General features: G+C 40.2%; 1 protein-coding gene across 1 annotated transcript; it reads left to right on the plus strand.

The window, feature by feature from the left end:
- Positions 1-1,280: 1,280 nt before the first annotated feature.
- Gpr37 (G protein-coupled receptor 37) lies at positions 1,281-20,568 on the plus strand. Its single transcript, XM_050145901.1, has 2 exons — positions 1,281-3,160; positions 19,314-20,568. The coding sequence occupies exons 1-2, from the start codon at positions 2,159-2,161 to the stop codon at positions 20,130-20,132; spliced, it is 1,821 nt and encodes a 606-aa protein (XP_050001858.1). The 5' UTR covers positions 1,281-2,158; the 3' UTR covers positions 20,133-20,568.
- Positions 20,569-20,982: the final 414 nt, after the last annotated feature.

Here is a 20,982-nt window from a genome sequence, read left to right on the forward strand (position 1 = left end):
TATTTTTTTTCTCTAAATTAATCCTGTTACATTTTCAGATTGATTTGTTCATTAGTGTGGTATCACTGCTCTGAAAAATGCATGCAAATTTATCGGGGTCAATGGAAAAATGGATTCTGGAAGCTGGAGTCAGGAATTAGCGTGAGCACATTTGTGTCCCTTATCCCAGGCCTCATCTTGAAGCCTTATGTCCTGGTTTCATCTTCTCAGCTCTCCCCACCCACGTGACCTTTCTCTTCTTGGGTCCTTGTAATGCGCCACTTTATAAACTATGATGCTCTTCTCGTCTCTATATGTTTAGTTGAAGCTCATCACAGAGTCCCCCTTGCCGTGAAAACACATATTCACAATGCGAAGTGCTTAGGATACAGTTTGCGGCTCTTTATCACAATTATCATATTTTCTCCTGTATTCTTAGATAATTCTGTTGTTGCGTTTCTCTCCATTTTACAATATGTTATTCCTTCTTTCTTTTTTACCCCTTAATTGGGCGGGCATTTGTCTGTTTTATTAGCTATACTATGATGGCTATACAGGGTTTGAAAGGCATGGGCAACTTGCTGGGGTTCGGTCTCCCTCTGCTGTTAGTTCTCAGTTCCGAGCAGATCAAGGATGCTGCTTTCCTTATGCTCTGGTGAGCGGCCCTCACTCCCACCTCCCGGCAGGATGCTTTCAAAGTCAAAGTTAAAGGCAGTGGGGCGCCTGGAGACTGCTCACATTACACCCCCCTCTCTCACGGACTGAATGAAACCTGTGAACTCTGTTTCTCTTCTGCCGCTGCTCCAGGGAATCTAAGACTGTGAATGTGTCGCTATTCCCTGGGGTATTGTGAGGCCTGAGCATGCGCATCAGCTGATACCAATTGTTGCAGGTCGCAGAGTCTCGCCCTTTCTACGTTCTCCAGGGATCCCCACCCGCACCCCCGGTCCTGAGATCCTCCCCCTCTCCTGGGTGGTGGACGGTTAGGTCGGGCTGGTTGGAATATCTAGGGAAATAGACGTTGGAGTTCATATTTTTGCTTTCTAGCCACGCAGGCTCCGCGGCGCCGCCGCCCATGTTCCCTGGTTGCTCACAGCTTCCTAGTGAAAGCCGCTGCGAACGGCTTGAATGAAACATGTGTGGGTTTAGTGTGTGGTAAAACCACCAGGGGATCCCTTCTCTCCACAAACCAGAAGCTCTGTTAGAAGGAGGACGAGTGGGAGGAGGCCTGGAGCGAAGCGCGCGCAGTGGCTGAGCGGCTGGGAGAGGCCGGGCCACCTCCCCTGGCGACCACGCACCGCTCCACCCGCCTGCGGCGGTTCCAGGCACCACGCTCTCCGCCGGGGCTGTGATGGTGGTGGCAGTGACAAGCTCCTACACCCCACAGCACTGTGCACAAACCAGCAGCGCCCTCTCCTCCCTCTCCCTCCACCCCACGCCTACTCCGCCTGGGCACTATGCACAACCGCCGGCGATAGCCCCTTGTTAACTTTGAGCTGAAGGAGCAGCAACTTTGACAGCAGCCGCGGGTTTCGAATCTGGCTTCTCCTTGGCAACAGAAGCCTCGAAAGTGGCCTGAGTTAAACCAGACAAGAGTTTCCTCTGAGCACCAGCATTGGCTCTGTTTGCAACGGGTTCCTTGCCAGCCGGGAGTGGGATTGTGACAGCCAGTCCCCTGGTGGAGGGGACTTGTTTTTCTTTCTCTCAAGAGACCTCGACTAGCGACTGGATAAAGCTGTACCAAAAGGATGTAAATAGCAAAGCAACTGTTACCAAGAAGGCAGCCACCACCCAAAGGCAGGGAGGAACGCGGGGCTTCCTCCAGGCTGTGCCCAGTCGCAACATTAGGAAACAATCGGGTGGTGTTTGCAACTTTTCAAGGTCAGTCTGGTTGGATCTGCTATTTTCCCTGGGAACCTTCTGGTGATCAGAGCTTGGGTTGCATGTGACTGCGAAATGCACAGGACGCCAAACGTGGAAAGATTGTAGCGGGGGTGTTGTGTCCCCCCCCCCCCCCCTCCCGCCCCCAGTTCTGTTCCCTGCTTTCCCAGGAGTCTTCAGCTCCTCTCCACTACCCAGCCGTGAGTATGTGACATGTGTCTAACTCTCTGCACCAAGTTTGGCAGCAGGTGTCGGTGCTAAGTAAGAGCGGGGCTACTAGGTGCGCCCTCGGCGAGCCATGCCGGCCCGGGGCGCGCCTTTCTCGCGTACATCGCGGCTGCTGCTTCTCCTGCTGATGAAGGTTTCTGTCTCTGCTGCCCTGAGCTTTGTCTCTGAGGCCAGGAATGGAACTTGTCTCGGGGGCAATTGTTCCCCACTGCTCCAACGCCACAGCAGGGATGCCCGGGAACCAGGGAATTCTGCGAGAGACATCCTGCGAGTTCGTATGCCCAGGGAGAAACTGGAAGCAGAGGTGAGAGGGGCGACCTCCTGGGACCTCCCACCGGCCCGAGACAGCAAGACAGGTGTGAGTGAAGAGGCGGCAGGTGCCGCAGCTGCTGGGCCCTTGGGTCGTCCAACCAAGCCACCTGCTGCCTGGAGGTGGAAAGGTGCGCAGGGTAAAGAGCCATTGGGAAATTTGGGGAGAAGAGATCCCACGGACCTCCAACTCTTCCTTCAGACTTCGGAGGGGGAAGAGATGAGTCCCAGGGGCGCTGGCATTCCCCGTAGCAGCCAGGAGAAGAGTGTGAAAATGGAGCCTGAATCCAGAGATCTTTTTTACTGGCCACGGAGAACTGGACAACTCCAGGGTTCCCACCAAAAGCCTCCAGCGGGGCACGAAGGGAGGACCATTGCTCCCCCAGGGAGGGCACTGCCACAAAACGGGTCTGTAGATGACTGGATCCCTGACCAAGGGGGTCCGCGACGTGGAAACAGCACAAGCAGGCGCGTGAGACTGAAGAACCCTTTCTACCCCCTGACCCAGGAGTCCTATGGCGCCTATGCAGTCATGTGCTTATCTGTGGTGATCTTTGGGACCGGTATCATTGGTAACTTGGCGGTGATGTGCATCGTGTGCCACAATTACTACATGAGGAGCATCTCCAATTCTCTCTTAGCAAACTTGGCCTTCTGGGACTTTCTCATCATCTTCTTCTGCCTACCCCTGGTCATCTTCCATGAGCTGACCAAGAAGTGGCTTTTGGAAGATTTCTCCTGCAAGATCGTGCCCTATATCGAGGTAATGTCTTCTAGTTACTGCCTTTATCTGTTAGTCAAAGAACAGTGGTTGGGGGTCCTACCTGGTGGGACCCCTTGCTTCTTTCTCTGAATGTCCTTTCTTTCCCTCAGTCACTTACACGTGCACGTGTGTGTATGAAAGAAAGAAGCTTTGCTCAATCGCTCTCGAACCTCTTTGCCTGTGGAAAAAGATGGTCCTATAGTGTGTACACCATCACCTGGATATGACTGTATTTCTGACTTGGCACCCATCAGAGAGCCCAGGGTTAAGTAACGGCCTGTCTCTGGTGGTTGCCATTATTGAAGCCCAGTAAAAGGGGTGGGGTGGGGAGGAGTCATTAGCATATTTACTAAAGTTCTAGTGTTTCATCGTGACTCTTCCATCTTCCCATCCCCCAGGAAGACAAATGAGTACTTCCTAAACTACCAAAGCTGGAGTTATATTGTATGTATAAGAGGAAATCAATTTTTCTTTCTTTCTTTTTTTTTTAACAGTTGGCCTCAGATGTATTAGGAACCTCCCAAAATAGTTTTAGCTGGCAAAACTCTCTATCCTACTACTTCACTTAAGTTCTTAGGTCTTTCTTGTTTCTCTGTAGATCCTTTAAAAATTGAAAAACTTTTAAAAACAGGTCATTCTTCTAAATGGACTTAAAGAAAAAATAAGACGATAGCCCTCATCCCTAGTAATCCAACATTTACCAAGTATATAAAACAAATTTACTACTATTATGTCTGTGAAGAACAGGCTATTTTTAAGGGATTTACTCTTAAGATAAGAATGTTTCTGAAGAAATCAGTAAGCTTATAAACTTTGGAAATGAAAATTGTTTGAGCCAAGGAAGGTTTTGGGTTTTACAGCTTCATGCTGAAGCTACTGTGGCAGCCGTCGCTCTGGTAGTTGGAATTTTCTCTGTAAATTGGCCTCTTTAAACACCAGCTCTTGGAACCTGCCCAAGTATTTGGCTGCCAGTTGTGGTTTTAGCCAGCTGGGCCTTGATTTTCTCCATTCAGTCTGGCCATTTCATTTCTGGAAACCCAAGAAGGGGAACTGTAAATATTGCAGGGCCTCTGATCTGTCTGGCACCAGGACCAGTTGACACTATGTTCAGCATTGTCTCTGGCTTAAAACTCCAGGGTAAGTCAACAGAAAACAGTGTCTACTTAGAAGGTTCAAAGCCAGAGACAGTCAATAAGACTCTCTGTTATTCTGTCAGGGCTCAGATGTAGGACCATCCATGACTGCTAAATCAGCTGTTGCTACTTACCAGGATCCAGGGCCTCCCTTATTGCCAAGCATGGAGTGACTCCGAAATACTGTTATTTACTGGAGAGACAGTTCACTTTTTAATTTGAGAGGGCATAAGTGAGGAACATAAAAGAATATGTTTCAATTTACTATTGTCTTTTCAAAGGCAATTTTAGTTTAAGAATTCTCTGGTTTTTGTTTTTAATAATGCTAAAAGATTTAGGCAAGAAGGAGCTTTACAAAATAAAATGAAAAGTTCAACGGAAGAGGCAGCCTACAAGCAAGAACTGTGTTAACTTGTTTCAGTGGGGACTAAAGGGTTGAGGCAGGGGTTGGTTTTATACACTGGGCATAAAAATAATAAAGAAGGCAGGAAAAAAAAAGGACAAGAAAAAAAACAACCAAAGTTACTGAAGGAAAACCACAAGTGAAAAAAGTTGTATCAAACAGAAGAAAGAATATAAAAACTTAGGTTAGTTTAAGGATAGCTATCTTTTCTAAGTAATGGTGTTATTTTGCATTTAAATTTGTTTCTCACTATTTCTGAAGTTTTTATTTTGCTTTCAGTTTTTTGAAATTGGGTGTCATATCATGGAAGCTGGCCTTATACATACTGTGTAGTCGAGGATGTTCTTGAACTCCTGATCCTCCTGCTTCCTCATCTGGAGTATGGGGATTGCAGGTGAGCTTCACCATATCCAACCTGAGGGTTTACAAACACACAGTGACACTTTATTCTGGCTTTTCAACTTACTTTTCTCACTATGACTTGTGAAAGCCTCTTGTTAGTAAAACTCTTCCTGTACTCTTTGCAGTTTTGCTTAGTTTTTACTAATTTTTATAGACTTACCTCTTTTCCGTTATTGAGATTTTAATTTTTTTCTAGAGAAGTGAAGGCTTGCTTGAAAATATTTACTTAAAAACATGGTTTATATTACATTTTTGTATTATATACTTTTTACTGTTACTATATACATAAAAATCGACCTTTACACTACATTTCATTCCACTGAAAGAGTCTTACAATACTTTAGCATGTTTTATAAAATAATTGTTGAACCATGGTATAAGTTTTTTATTTCCAATTTAATTAATTAATTGATTAATTTTTAAAACTGTTCTTTTCTCATTTACATACCTAACCCAGTTCCCACTCTCTCCCCTTGTCCCACTCTCCCCGCCTTTTCTCCTCCCCACCCCCATCCATTCCTCAAAGAGGGTAAGGCATTTCATGGGGAGTCAACAAAGTCTGACACATCATTTTGAGGCAGAACCAAGCCCTCCCCACACTATATTTAGGCTGAGCAAAGTATCCCTCCAAAAAGAATAGACTCCAAAAATCCATTTCTAAGAATAAAAGCTATAGCCCAAAACTCAAACACTGCATATCTGCTATTTTCAAAGAAGGGAAAAAGGATTTCCTCACAGTCCCAAGTGAGATTGCTGCATACACAGACTCTGAGATGGAGCCTTTGTGTATATGGTCTTGGGTGAGGGAGGGGATGAAGCTTGTTGGGCCATAATCAGGTTCAACACTTGTTTGGAATTTTTATTGTGTATGAAGATGTCACAAAGACCTCTGCTGACACCAGAGGGCACTTCTCGTGTTAGGGCAGCCATGGAGAGAAAGAAGGAGCTGAGTAACAGGGCCTTTGGAGTCTAGAATGAACTTGTCAGTGGATAGAAACAACTTTCGGAAATGTGCATAACCTTGTGTCTAATGAAACTCTTTGGTGAGGAGCAATTTGTTGATAGGATTATAATCCATGGCTGTCAGACACCCACACTCCATTATCTGAAGGAAACAATACTTGGTCCCTGAAGGAAGAGTTGGAACAACCAGCTGGAGAGCCACAGAATCCACTGTACTCACTTTACCCTTTCCAAATTGCTTCAAATAAGCCACTGTAGGTTCCAGCTCCATTTTAATGATGAAGGAAGAGACTTAGCAAATGTACCTAGGCAGAGGTACACAGACTCACAAACTCATCTGTCTAGGTTTCTGTTTGCTGGTTAAAAAAACCGCTTATAAAGCAGAGTTGTATCCAAGAATGGTTTGATTTTTTTCTCTCTACTTCTTTGTATCCTTTGAAAATTATCCCTACATCTATTAGATAAGGAAGCATCATAAGGCCGGTAAGCACAATTCAGTATGTGAACCTCAAAACTCTTGTTTTCATCCAGTTTCTGCAATAAATTCCATGATTTGTAGGTGACACATTTTAAAATCTATTATAATAAGCAAGGCTGGGTCTAAAACTAATAAAGATGAAGGGCAATAGAAAGAAAAACGAATGTGGGAAAGAAGGTGGGGAAGAGAACTTCAATGGCTTTGGGAGTTATCTTTGTAGACACAGCAATTTAAGTTGGCCTGTCACATAGACACCAGGGAAAATAATACTCAGAGAAATAGACATACATAGTGCCTTTGTGCTGTGGAAGCTTGGGTATGGGTTGTAGAAAGAGAATAATGTAAGTGTTGCCTACCTTCCTAGTTACTCAAAGATGGAGCGTGTGTTTAAAGCCAGGTGATTCAGACACTGAATATGGCATGTGGAATAGCTCTTTGCTCATTATTAGATGGAGGGAAGACAGTCAGAGTCAATGTATCAAATGATCCCAGGCCATTGCCAAACAATTATTTGTTTAGATGTTAAATATGTTTTCCAAATGATATAACTTCTCCTGTTGATTGAAGGACCACGCCTTCATGCAGGAGCTAGAGGCTTCCAATTGGTCTCAGGTCATCACCAATTTAGCGTTTTATATTGCTGGGGTACCAGATTCCTATAGAGAGATAAAATATGACTCAAGGGAACACATTTCACCAGGAATTCTGCTCATAAATAATTTGTGATAAATCTAGAATATTTTCCTTATGAAAAAAGATGACACTTCCAATGGCTCTGGAAATACTGGTTTGAAGCTATGTAAAACAAGTGATTCTTTCCTTGCCTTAGCTTGTACTCAGCACTGACAAGTGAAGAAAGGAAGGGTAATTGGATGCTGAAGATGGCATGGCCAGTAAGTGTGTAATTCTACACAGAATTTCCTAACCTCCCTCTTTCAAGTAATAGCACATTTATCACAGCAGATGCTAAATTTGCTTTAATGGCGGATTAGCTATTAGGTAGTCTGATGGACTTTTAAGTGGAAACATGCAGTTTTATGAGCAATTTGAAAGTTACTAATAATATTCTCTGGGAAAATGGACTCAATCTGTGAGAATAGTACTTAACAAATATTTTATGACTTCTCATTGATCCCGTTGTAATCCTTTGCTGCATTTCCAAACATGAGAAAATATTTAGCTGGAGATTCTGGTGGAAAAAAGAATCACTTTCCCAGACTGTTCTTTCATTTACAACTATATTCTGGAAAAGTATATGATGAAGTTAATTGAATTTGGGGCTGAATAAATAAAGAATATAATAATCAAGTTTCAGCTTCAAATAGCTACCATGATTATTGTGAAAATGAGACCTTTTTTTAAAGCTCATCAATGGAGCGTGAGCAGAGACATGTATTTTTCTTTGTTTCTCCCCTAGAGTTACTAGATGACACTAAGCTCTTAAGGGTTATATATAAAACAATAAATAGCACCTGATAAATGACTAAGAACAGTCTGAATAAATCACCAGTGTCTATGAGGTTTTTTTTCATATATGACATTAGGCATCCATTGATCCACTGCCTATTCATTCATTACAAATTTATTAGGCTTTTCTTTGGTCAAGGGCAATGTGTTAGGAGACACGGGAGCAGAAAAAATATGTACAACTTTCCAAAGATGAATTAAACTAAAGTTTGAAAGTGTAATATAATGTCTTACAGTATAACAAATACCATAATAGAGACTTTAAGGAAGTTTGGGGAAAGTTCTGGAATGGTCTTAGGTGGACCATTGTAACATGAGGGTCTGCTTGTTGGGATTTCTGTCTTGCCCAGTTCCCACAGCTGGTAATTCCTAAAGAAGATCACACAGAGATCTACGTAAGTTATAAACTGATTGGCTTCTTAGCTCAGGCTTCTTATTAACTCTTATAACTTATATCAACCCATTATTCTTATCTATGTTAGCTTCATGGCTCAGTACCTTTTTCAGCGGGGCAGGTCACATCCTGTTTCTTCAGTGTCTGGACAGGACTGGGGAAGAATGAGCTGTCTCCTTCCCAGGATTCTCCTGTTTTTATTGACCCACCTCTACTTCCTGTCTGGTTGTCCCACCTATACTTCCTGCCTGGCTACTGGCCTATCAGTGTTTATTTAAAATATAATTGACAGAATATAGACCATTGTCTTGCACCAGAACATTTCATAATCATAATGAATTATGACCAAAGATGGAGAAATTCAACTGATATCTCTGCTCCCTATAATGTTCTTTTCAGTTACATTCTCACCACTAATTTAAATTCTTCCACTGCTTGGATCCATGTTGAAAAATATTATAATTCTTGTTTTCATAATATCATTAAATTTGTTGATAAAGAAAAGGAAAAAATTAACAAAAATAAGGCAGCAGGAAGAAAAGGACTAGAAATTTCTTTTAAAATACAAAATTTATATAAATTTCAAATAAACTATCTTAATAACTTTAGTCCTGTTCATCTATACAAGCATTAACTAATTGGAATTTTATTTAGCAATGTAACAATATATTAAATTGGGTAATTTTTGATAATCTCAAAGCCATGCAATTGCATTTAATATGAGCTTAGAGAAACTAAGAAGAAAGACTGACAAAGGATAGACTTTATACATTATTGCAAAACTGGGCAAAGAAGCATAGAAAATGGAGTACAGCAAGAACTGGGTTTATTTCTGGAGTGCACACTCTGAGGACTTTGAGTTCCTGAGGGGTTCCATGGTATCCTGAATACGTCAGCAAAGTGTCTTTTAACAAAGAAAAGGAACCAACTATGGCTACAAAACAAAATAAAAACAAAGAAAAACTTTGATCTTATGAGTATAACCAAGGGTGGAGCCAGTGAGGATGTACCTTGGTCTTTATTCTAATGCATGGACCTTGATGGCATTTTGCCTCCTCTTAAATGTGATATAACTATATTTAATTGTATCACTTTGGAAGTGTATAGACCTGCATCTGAGATAAAGGCTTTGGAAGGTAAGAGATGGACAGGCTTCTACTCACCAAGGTTTGTCTCTGATATTGTTGTCATGTTCCCATTCCTCAAGGGTACTTCCTCATTTTATCTCCCAAGAACTTACCTGCCAAGGTCCCATAATTAACCTTGTTGCCAAGATTTAATCTTAAGTATTCTCATTAAAATATTATCCTTTGTGCCAGAAAAGATGATGTCATATAAAATTTCAGGGTAGAAAATGAAATTATGACAGCTTCAAACTTTGGGGTCTTTCTCGTTGCAGTGTGGGTATTGATTTTTTAGATCATTTCCATAAAGGACAGTAACAAACTTACCATAAAGAACAGATACTTTCTGCTTGTGAGTTTATGATTGTTTTCGGTGTTATTTTTCTGCATACTCTGATGGTTCCTAACATTAATGAGGTCCATACCACTGATTTCATCTTTGTCTAGAATGCCTTGGTTTCATTAGATCTAAGACTCATTTAACAACTGCGACTTTGTTGTAAAATAGCTTTGTCTTAGCAAGCTCTGCCTTCCTATCCTCTTACCTATTCTGTCTATGTCTTGTCCTTTGTTTGAGTATCTTTCTTACAAGACAGATAAATCTAATAAATTAATTCACTTCAAGATGTCAGAATTGCGAATATTTTTCCATTTTAAAGAGGACTGAAAAAGGAAGGCTATTTCCTTATCAGATTACAGTAGTAGATTTTTAGTTAAAAACTAAGAAATTTCATGTTAAATGCTTTTTGCAGTATCATTAAAAATGGCAGAAATATTCAACTACAGCTAATTCTGGTTTTAGTGTATATTCACTATTATGCAAATAGATTTAAGGAATGACAAGAGAAATAAGTTGAAAATCTGTTGCTTATCCTTGGATATTTGCCCAGTTTCAGTTCCAGGTCCTATTAAGTTGGGAAGAAAATATCATAATGGCACCAAGAATTGTAAACAAAACTGTGAGCTTGGGAAAAGGACATTTGGAACAAATTTCTAATTACTGGCAATTAATATGCGATAGAAAAATTATCCTTTAATTAGTTCATTTAAAATGGTAGCATGTATCTTAAAACAAATGGTGCCAATATTGCCTAATTTTCTTTTTAAAATTAATGAAAAATTGGCAGATATTTAGCCAAAAACCTTACTTTTAAATATAGAAGGAATATACTGTGCTCTAAAATTTTTAGTTGAAAGGAAACCTTAATTAAAGCTGAAACTTGAAAGACAAAATATGGGATCAAAACAATTTTTGGAACCAATATGTGGGTTTTAAAATAGTCTTATTTAGTTTTTTGGTAGAATGAACTTATTTTTAAACTGAAACAATAGCAAAATATGTAAGAGGCTGAAATGGCAGTCATCAGTTGATGTCTTGTATTTTTTTGCATAGTTTTCTCAGTGTCATTAGAAATCACATATAAATAAAATAGGCTAGGTGTGACAGACTAATTTTGGCTTGTGCTAGGTATGGAAGTGTTAAATTCAGTATTTTTCATGTTCAAAGTGCAAGAAAGCTTCTCTTTGTGGCGTTATGGTTGTGACAAACCCTTTGATTTCAGAACTGAGGAGGAAACTTATTTATATTTTCACCCTTTGGTTTTAGAAACATTAATCAAAGCCTGTTCCTGCCGTAGTTATCAATGTACTAACTTTAAAATGAAGACCTTTTTGATAAAGGCCATCTTATTACAGCGATCTGATCAACAACAGTTCTATTGAACGTGCCCTCCCCTGGTGTACAGTATCCTTTTCCTGTTGAAGTTGCCCTGAGGTATTTCAAGGATGAAGATTATGGAAAATTCAAGCAAAAAACCAAAAGCATAAAAGTTCCAGCCATTTAGACTTGAAAGGAAAGTACCCTGTGTCCATCCTGCCCCTTCCTGACTGGGTGTTATCCCTATAACCACTGACTTATAATAGATTGCCATTCATGGCCCAGATGAATGGGTTTGCTAACAATAATGCTCTTGTTCTCTAGGGTACCATGTAAACAAAAGATACTACATAAATAGATGTATTGAACATTTCAGTTATAAAAGCAAAGTTAGAGTACAGTTTTAATGTCCTCGGTTAGAAATTTCCCTACTTTACAGAAGTTATTTAAGCATGGAAATCCTTGAGCAATGAGTACAATGCATCCTGTTATAGCTTGAATTATAAAGTATGCCTCCTACTGTTAGCACTGTGATTACTATTTTGCCTTGTTCTGTTATATTTCTTAAAAATGCCTAGGAAACCATTCAGAATCACCTATGACTGAAAGAGAAATCCATTTTATTCTTATGCAAGAAGAGAGTTTCACGCCGAATCCTTCCCTAAGGACATTGTCATCCATATCTTATTGATGTAATTACTCCTCAGTTTTATAACATAGCGATCTTAAATCGGTCATCAGCAAAGCCGAGCAGAAATTTGGGACCCATGTTATCATAAACATGAACTTCCCAGAAGAACATGACATTTGGTAGTTAGAGCCTATCTATGAGTTCCATAATCACTCAGTTGAATTTCTCTAGTTAACCCTTAACAGGGATGAATAGGTTTCCCAAAGAACACTGCAGTTTCTAGGAAGGGAACTATATTTGGGTTGTTTCATTATGAAGTATGTATATTGATTGGTTAGCGTCTATAACAACATGTAGATGCAAACTTTGGAAGCCGTCTACAAATGAAGCCACTTTTACTATAGTTTGAAAATTCTCTATATTGCTTATACTTCTTTTATTTTTTTTCACTGAAGTAACTTCCCAGATTCCACAGTAGAGGGAGGAGTCGGACAATACCCTTCTTCTTATCAAAGAGGGTCAAGGGGAAGATGATAGCTTGTCTCTCAGGGTACTGGATGTGAACTGAAATGTTTCAGTCACTAACTTGTGTGAATTCAACCCTGACTACAATGAGGAATACGTTTTTATATGAATTAAAAGTGGAGCCTAGTTTGGGTTATTAAAACATGAACTATAAAATGCCATGTAACTTGTATAATGAGTGGCTTTGGTCTGCACTCCTCAAACACCAAATAAATCTTGATACTGGCAAATGTTACCAAAGCACCAGTTCCATCTTTAAAATACACCAGCATATAAGAGAAATGTTGAGTTGCCATTCAGACATTAAATGGTCCTGTTAATGATGAGAGTGACAGATGAAGCGATGACCTCCGTTCTGGGCTATTATTCTCCTAAAGAAGAGAAAAATCTTTTCAACTTTATGAGGGTCACTGTATGTGTCAGGACCAACAAAAAGCATATTGAGATTCAAATTCTGTGTGGTCTTCAGTTTCTCTTGCCAGTGTCCTTTATCCTTTGAGCCTAGAGAGTTGAATGAAAGCCTTAAGGTACAATTCATGACTATCTCAATTGTTAGCATGCAAATGTAAAGGCCAATCCCAAATGTATCCCTATTTAATGGCTTAAGTAGTACATTGGTGTTATTTGCCAAGATGTAGACCATAACCTTGGAAAATGTATAATATGGAAAGTTTTATTGTTTGGTCATCTAGGAAGCCAGTTAGACATCTGTAGGCAATTTGGAACTTATATTTCTTTTCCCATCTCCTTGAGTTGATACCTTCAGTTGATTCTAAAATACATGAATCTGTCCCAGAGTAATGGGAGTCACAGAAAACATGCTATAAATTGTGTAAAGTCAAGCCCATTTATTCAGTAAAGCCATTTCATATACAACGCTACTTGCTAGATAGATAGTAGCAAGTAGGGGGTAATGGAGAAATTATACTTTTGGTCTGATGCCATTTAAGATCATAATTATACTTATTAATTATGAGTTTTTTGGCCAGTAAGCATGAATAGTATAGTTCTATACATAAACCTGTATAGTTCTATAGGTATGTGTGTGTATATATTTATTTGTGTATATGCATTCACACATGNCATGTACGGACAAAAATTTATTTTTAAAGCATTGAACTGATTTAACACTCTCTTTACTGCTAAAGATAGGATTCAATAAATCCACAATGATGCTGAAATTGTGACAGCCACTTTGTAAGTGTGATTAAGGAGAGTGACCCCTAAGCCCATTCTTTGGTGCGGTATCTACAGCTTCCCTGTGCCAGTCTTCAGACTGGGGCTATTGCTGCATCCCTCTTGTCCTGTGGAGCCATGCTGGAGGTGGCTACAGCTCCCTGAAGCCTCCCTGCACTGGATGATGACAGGACAGAGCTGAAGGAGCTTCATTGTTGTTCCTCCAGGATACAGAGAACAGCGGGACATTGTTGTTTGAAAGAAAGATCTTTGAGTTTTTATTTTGATTCTGTTGCCTTTTCTGAATTTTGATATCTAGCCCATAATGACTTGTTTCCCCAGTATTTCAAACTCTCTGCTTCTAGCTTCTCTCTACCCTTGAAAAATAGTCTTGTCTATCAAAAATGTTTATCATGTCTGCTTTTGATGTTGTTTATTATTCTCCCCATTGCCATTTAATTAAGAAGAAATGGCATCTCACTCATTCCATCTCAGGGTGTTGCACCACAGAATTATCTATCTAAGCCAATGCCTAACAGCTTTCCTCCCGAGAACATGCTTCGCAGTGATTTTTAGCCATCAGATATGGTCGTTATTTGCAGAAGATCCAGAGTTCATGATACAGTTGTATAATTGCATATAATTGCACTATTCGTCCTCATAGAATTTTTAATTAGCTGTACGTAAACAGGTATATTTAAAATTGTGATAGTGATCTTTTCATGTTATCTTAATGTTTAGGCACTTTTAATTACATAGGTAGATTTTATATGTGCGTGTGCAGAAACTGGGCCAATGCTCCTTATTCTGATGATTTTTATCAATTTATGTCTGGGATAAACAGCTAAATCTTCACATGTGCTAAAGCCTTCTATAAATAGTCCAGGGAGTTACTTAGTAGAGCATTTTACATGTTCCGTTTTCTTCCACATCAGAAAATTTAGTGCATGAGTGAATTTTGAGAAAATATCTGAAGTAATAGGTCTGCAGGTGGTGACAGCAGGAGAGCAGCGAGGTCTAAGACTGACATTTGGGTTGCGGTTGCTGTTGGCAACTACATTTCAAGGGCTATCAGCATCTGGGATAGCACAGCTTTCCCTACCGTCCCCTTCAATAGCTCTTTCCGACGCTCTTGGGACCTTTCTTGGTTCATGGTATTTCTGCTGGCTCTAAACTTCAAAGCATGCTATCAGAGAGAAGAATGATTTGTAAACAAGAAGCTCGTTACGGGAACGATGTGAATTTTGTACATGAAACCTAGAATGATCTCTCAAGGCAGCTACCGAGGAAAGCAGATGCGTTTTGGATTCTAACCTGGTACTGAAGCGTTGGTAACGTGTCTGTCTATCTTCCAATCAAATGCAGTGCGAGAACGAATGAACAAAGTTGGAACACATGTACATCTGGCTCGAATTCGCCCTGACATTTGTTGTGAGAGGAACCGTGTGGAACCTGGGAACTGTTTTGCTTTTTCTCTAGACCAGGGAGCATATTCTCCCTAAGAGGCAGCTTCCACAGTCACTGCAGCAATCTACCACTCCCATTTAGTACCTGTCATTCCACATGCATTGGCTCTTCCTTCTTAGGAAATGTCTGTGACTGACTCAGACACTAACACTTGTAATACGTGGTTCAGAGTTTCGCATTCTCTAAGCTAGTAATTACAATAAGGAAAGGAATATGGCATCCATATTAAATAGTGGGTTTTTTGTAAGTAATGAAAGAAAACGATCAGCCAGTAGGTGCATTGAGCCTCTAAGAGACTGCGTCTTCTCAGTCTTTTGTGTCTACATTACTGAGATTCCTCTTATCACAAGCACTATTCATCATTTTGAAAAGGAAACCCAGAGGCTTCATATTTGTGTGCAGACTCTGAATATTAGTGGCAGTGATGAAAGTGAGCCATGCACAAACATTTTCCTTAGGGTGACTACACAGTGACTCTTGGGAAGATTTGCTGAGCATCTGAGGGTTTCTTTATTTTACATTTTTAAAAGAAATAAATCAACACACTTCAAAACCTTAAATACAAATATGAGATTTAAAAAAATCTGTAAAGTGCTGTAATTTCCACATGATATTGTTTGGTGGAGACCTTTACGTAATAATCATGCTTAAAATCCTTCCAAGTTTGGTTACCGATATTAAAAAAAAATGCCTCGCTAGAAAACAATAATGCAAAGCGGACCTCAGTTGTAGAATTGTTTAACATTTGGAGGTGACATGGGAAGCAACTATCTATCAATAAGAGTGGATCATCATTGTAAAAGTTAGTTTTAATCTTTATTATTTATTTCTAAATTGTTTGAGAAACTTATAAATGAACATCTATATCACTCTTGACTCTGTCTCCCTCCAATTCTGTCCATACTTCGAAGTTGATTTTTACAAGTGGCTTTTCATTTTCCCAACTCTAAAACAATTGATGTTTCTTATACAAGTATTTGGGAGGATTTTGAAAAGAACTTCAAGAATTAGGGCCATAAGCTCAATCATAATCTCTTTATCTGACTCGTGACTATTGTAAAATTTTCCTGCCTTTTGTTTTTCATGCATTTAAAATATTATATTCCATTTTAAGAGTAGTCATGACATAGGCAATGACAATATTTCATATTAGAGCTTAGGGACACTGTGTGATGTGTCATGTGTGAGAAGAAGAAAGCATATTGGACAGAACCTTTGAAGCATGTTGGCACAGCTCTGGATACAGCAGCCGCTTGAATGTACCAGATAAACAACAAATGTCAGAGAATTATAATGGCTTTGCTTTCATGATCCCATTGGGATCTAAAAAACTGACACTAGCATTATATTTGTAATTTCCTAGCTCTTATTTTTGCCAGGCCATGATATATAATAACTATGGTTTAAAACATTCTCATCAACAAGCGTGGAAACAGCTGCAGTTAACTCAGTTTCTGGGTTAAAGCCCAAAGAATTTCATCTCCCTGAGGACTTTTCCTTCTAAAGCATCATTAACTCCTTTTTAAATTTATTGTCCTTGTTTAAACCTCTAAACAGTGGTCATATTCATTAAAGTCTAAATTGCTTACACATCCCACCAGATATCTACTTAAATATTGTTTCAGGTGATGCAATGTTGAGTTTGTGACTTTATGATTACTCAGCCATTCTTGGGTGAGTGTTAAGTAGAGGGATGGCTGCTTGTTCCCATTGAAATCTTGACTTAGTGTTGGTATCAACAAATATGTACATACAACGACTATGTATCTCTGTGCTTCACTAGAATAAGTGTGATGTTTAAGGAATATTTTGCAGACAAGTGGCAGTTTGTGTCTTGGTTCTTTTTGTGTCACAGTGACAAAAACTTTTGATAGAAACAACTTAGGGAAGGACTCCACAATGCTTTCATTGTGGAGGTTTAAGTAGAGCATCATGGTTGTGAAAGCCTGTGGTGGGGGCTTGGATAAAGCATCCTTATTTCACCTCCTGACAGACTGAAGCAACGAAAGAAAGGTGGAGGGAAGCTTCTAGATTAGATAAAGCTCTAGGACTTTCCCTCCAATGACTTACTCTTTCCTAACCTGGCCCTTCCTCTCACCTTTTACCACCTGTCAATGTCAATACAGCCAACACATTATAAGCCCATCTAGGGTTCAATGCATCACTAGGTTAGAGTCTTCAGGATCCAACTATCTGAAAATAGACACAACCATATGTATGCTTCCTTGGTCCAGTAGGTATTTCTTATCCATCCATGTTGACACTCAAAATTAACTACCACAATATATTTTGATTAGGTGCATGCAACCCTGAAAAAGCCTTGGTGTATGAATGACAGGAATGTCTTTCTGATTAAGCTGGAGCTATTGGATATCTGACCATAAGCACACAAGGGCAGTGAGTTTTTGATATAATATTCTATCTTTCAAATACTTTTTCAATATGAGGATTTCCTATCATTAGAATGGTGTACCTTTTGGATCCTTTATGTATTTTTCATGGTTATTTTATGTGTACATTGACCTTATTTAAACATCTCATTTTTTTTACATTTAATGGATGTTTGTATTTGAGTATACTTTTATGAAGAATATTTTTTTATCTTTTATTATGTGTACATGAGCACTTAGAGGGAGTTGTGTCTTATATATTGTGATTTTGATTTTGTTAACTCATATTTCCTTTATCCATGTGACTTCTCTGACCCCTTCAAAAAAAGATTTATATATCTCTATCATTAATGATTTTAAATTCCATTTTTAACTTTTTCATCCCACATAGTTGGTGCAACTTCTAGCCTTCATGCCATGTACATTAAACTCTTAGTTTCAATTTGACTCCCCCAAACCACCACCACAAATTTACCCTGATTCCCATATTATCATCGTGTTAAATTTCTCTATTTCCCCCTTTATACCCTTAAAGGTGTCAGTACTGGAGGAATCCCAAACTCATAAGGGAGTCTTTGCTCCAATTTTTACCCACTTAAAAACTTCAATTGCATTTATTTATTTGCATATCTATCTAGTATGTGTACACATGCGTGCAGCAGTGTGCATACAAGCAGAAGTCAGAGGACCACTTTCAAATGTTAGGTCTCTTCTTGCAGAAAGTGGGACCTTGAAGACGTAAGTCACAAACAATGCCACGCCAGTTTGGAATTATGATTAATAGGGTGGTATTTATTTAAAGAGGAAAAAACTTACAGATCACCATCCCAGACAACAGCCCTCTGCACAACCAGGAAGGGAGTCTAGTCGCCGGAGGAGCAGGAAGTGAAGAGAGAGGAGAGGGAAGTGGCCGCTTGTTTAAAGGGAGAGAGACCACGCCCCAATGGGCTGGTATCTCAGCAGCTATAGGCTGGAGCAAGCGGAAGGACCTCCCACAACAGGACCTGAGGTCATCAGGCTTGGTGACAGCACCTACTATTTCATCTTCCCAGAGCTTTTACTTTCATTGGTCCTACGTTTATCTTCTATCTGTGTGCATCTGGACATCTAGCGCCAGTATGAAAATTTCCGGAAATCACATATAGAAAAGGGGGCGATACTAACTGACTTGAAATTCATTTTCTCAATGATTTTGGTCCCTGGAGAATTTCTCTTTCTTTTTTTGCAAAAGTTTATGCCTTTGGGGGGAAAAAAAAACAGAAAGGGTCAATTATTTCTGTTCAGGAAACTTTGGTGAAATATCTCCAATCAAGGAACTTGTGAGGAACAATCAGCTCAGAGGCACTGGCTGTGTGAGACGGCCCTGAGTCCCACCGGGGGAAAACGTGACCAACCTTTGAAGTAATAAAAACGAGACATAAGCCAGTCTCTGCTGTTTATCTCGATGTCCCGATGGCTGGCATTTTTACAGTGACTGAAATTCTTTCAGCCTCCAGAGGTTCTTATCTGTGACAGAAAAATCACCCAGAACTTGCTGACCTTTATGGAGGCTCCCATCTCTCTCTATGGTGTGTGTGTGTGTGTGTGTGTGTGTGTGTGTGTGTGTGTGACACACACCTGTGCATCACCCAAGAAATACTACAATTTTTCTTTTTATCAGGCTCAAATGATTTAAATAAGTGCTTGGTCTAGTTTCCCCTCCCCTCCCCAGTCTCGTGCTTTCCTGCTTTCTGCTCTGCTCACCACCTCCAGTTCCTTGTTCTCCCTTGCCATGTTCCTCCCTTCTCCTCCTTTGTCCTCCCTTCTCTTCCTCCCCTCTCCTCCTCTCCTATACCGTCTTCTATATTGCCCTCTCTTTATCTCCCTTGCTGTCCCCTCCGTCCTGTTTTTATTTTCCAGTGCCATGATCTCTCAGAACCTGTGCATTCTGTGTCCCCCCACAGGTGGCTTCTCTGGGCGTCACTACTTTCACCTTATGTGCACTGTGCATAGATCGCTTCCGGGCTGCCACCAACGTCCAGATGTACTATGAAATGATCGAAAACTGTTCTTCCACCACTGCCAAACTTGCCGTTATCTGGGTTGGCGCTTTGTTGTTGGCACTTCCGGAAATTGTCCTCCGCCAGCTGAGCAAGGAGGATTTGGGCTTTAGTGGCCAGGCGCCTGCAGAACGGTGTGTCATAAAGATCTCTCCCGATTTACCGGACACCATCTACGTTTTGGCCCTAACTTATGACGGTGCACGGCTCTGGTGGTATTTTGGCTGCTACTTTTGTCTGCCTACACTTTTCACCATCACCTGCTCTCTAGTGACTGCCCGAAAGATCCGCAAAGCAGAGAAGGCCAGCACCCGTGGGAACAAGCGGCAGATCCATCTGGAGAGCCAGATGAACTGCACGGTGGTGGCCCTGACCATTTTATATGGGTTTTGCATCATCCCTGAGAATATCTGCAACATCGTCACTGCCTACATGGCCACGGGCGTCTCACAGCAGACGATGGACCTCCTCAACATCATCAGCCAGTTCCTCTTGTTCTTCAAGTCCTGTGTCACCCCCGTGCTCCTCTTCTGCCTGTGCAGACCCTTCAGCCGGGCCTTCATGGAGTGCTGCTGTTGCTGTTGTGAGGAGTGCATCCAGAAGTCTTCCACTGTGACCAGCGATGACAACGACAACGAGTACACCACGGAGCTGGAGCTGTCGCCCTTCAGCACGATCCGCAGGGAGATGTCCACTTTTGCTTCCGTGGGGACCCATTGCTGAAGTACCCTGCTCGCTTAGCTCAGATTTCTCCGATTTTCATATCCTGTGAAAATTTTTACTTCATATTTTTCCTTGCAGGGGAACGAGGCAAACATTTTGAAAAGCAAGTAGCGGAAGATATATTAACTACTCTAGAACTGATTTTGCAAATTAATATTTGTGCTCTGGGAAAAAAAATGTTTCTCTTTAGTTATGTAAGAAGAAGGTGGTCAACAGTCTCAGATCATTTTTCCTGCTATGGTGCTAATATTTTATTTAAAAGTTACTGCACCTTAACAATATTAATTGTTGGATTTCTTTCTTTCTTTTAAGAACATAATCATTGTATACTGATGGCGGGCCTGTGATTTTGCTAGTTATTTTGTGTTTAATTTGTGATTGAAAGTACATTGTATCTAAAATGATTTGTACTTCTAGCCATGCAAAGTAGCCCCAAATAAACAACCCATCCTTCTTTAACATGACTGTCAATCTACTTTTAACAAGATTTAATAAATTTTTAATTGCCTTAAATATACAATTACTGGTCCTATGCACAACTTGAAGCAGGCCTTATTTTTTTTATATCTTCCTTTAAGGCAGGTAATCACTATGTTCTAAAGAAGTTTTCCAAACAATACTGCTTATATAATAACTCATAAAATTATATTGTAGATTAAAATTAAGCTGTATTTTTAATATTCACACTGTAAAATCATTTCTGAATATTTTTAAAAATATGAAAGACAGAAGAGTAGGTATAGAGTTCTTTTACTTCCTAGAGATCTATTTTAAATCCACCTTTGAACTGGCACCTGGAGGGACGGGTTTTCCCTTGGAGGATTATGGGCAGATCAAGACTGAGAAACAA

Source organism: Alexandromys fortis, unplaced genomic scaffold (assembly GCF_014885135.2).
Source record: "Alexandromys fortis isolate MF-2015 unplaced genomic scaffold, M_Fortis_MF-2015_v1.1 scaffold_34, whole genome shotgun sequence".
In the NCBI taxonomy this organism is placed as follows: Eukaryota; Metazoa; Chordata; class Mammalia; order Rodentia; family Cricetidae; genus Alexandromys; species Alexandromys fortis.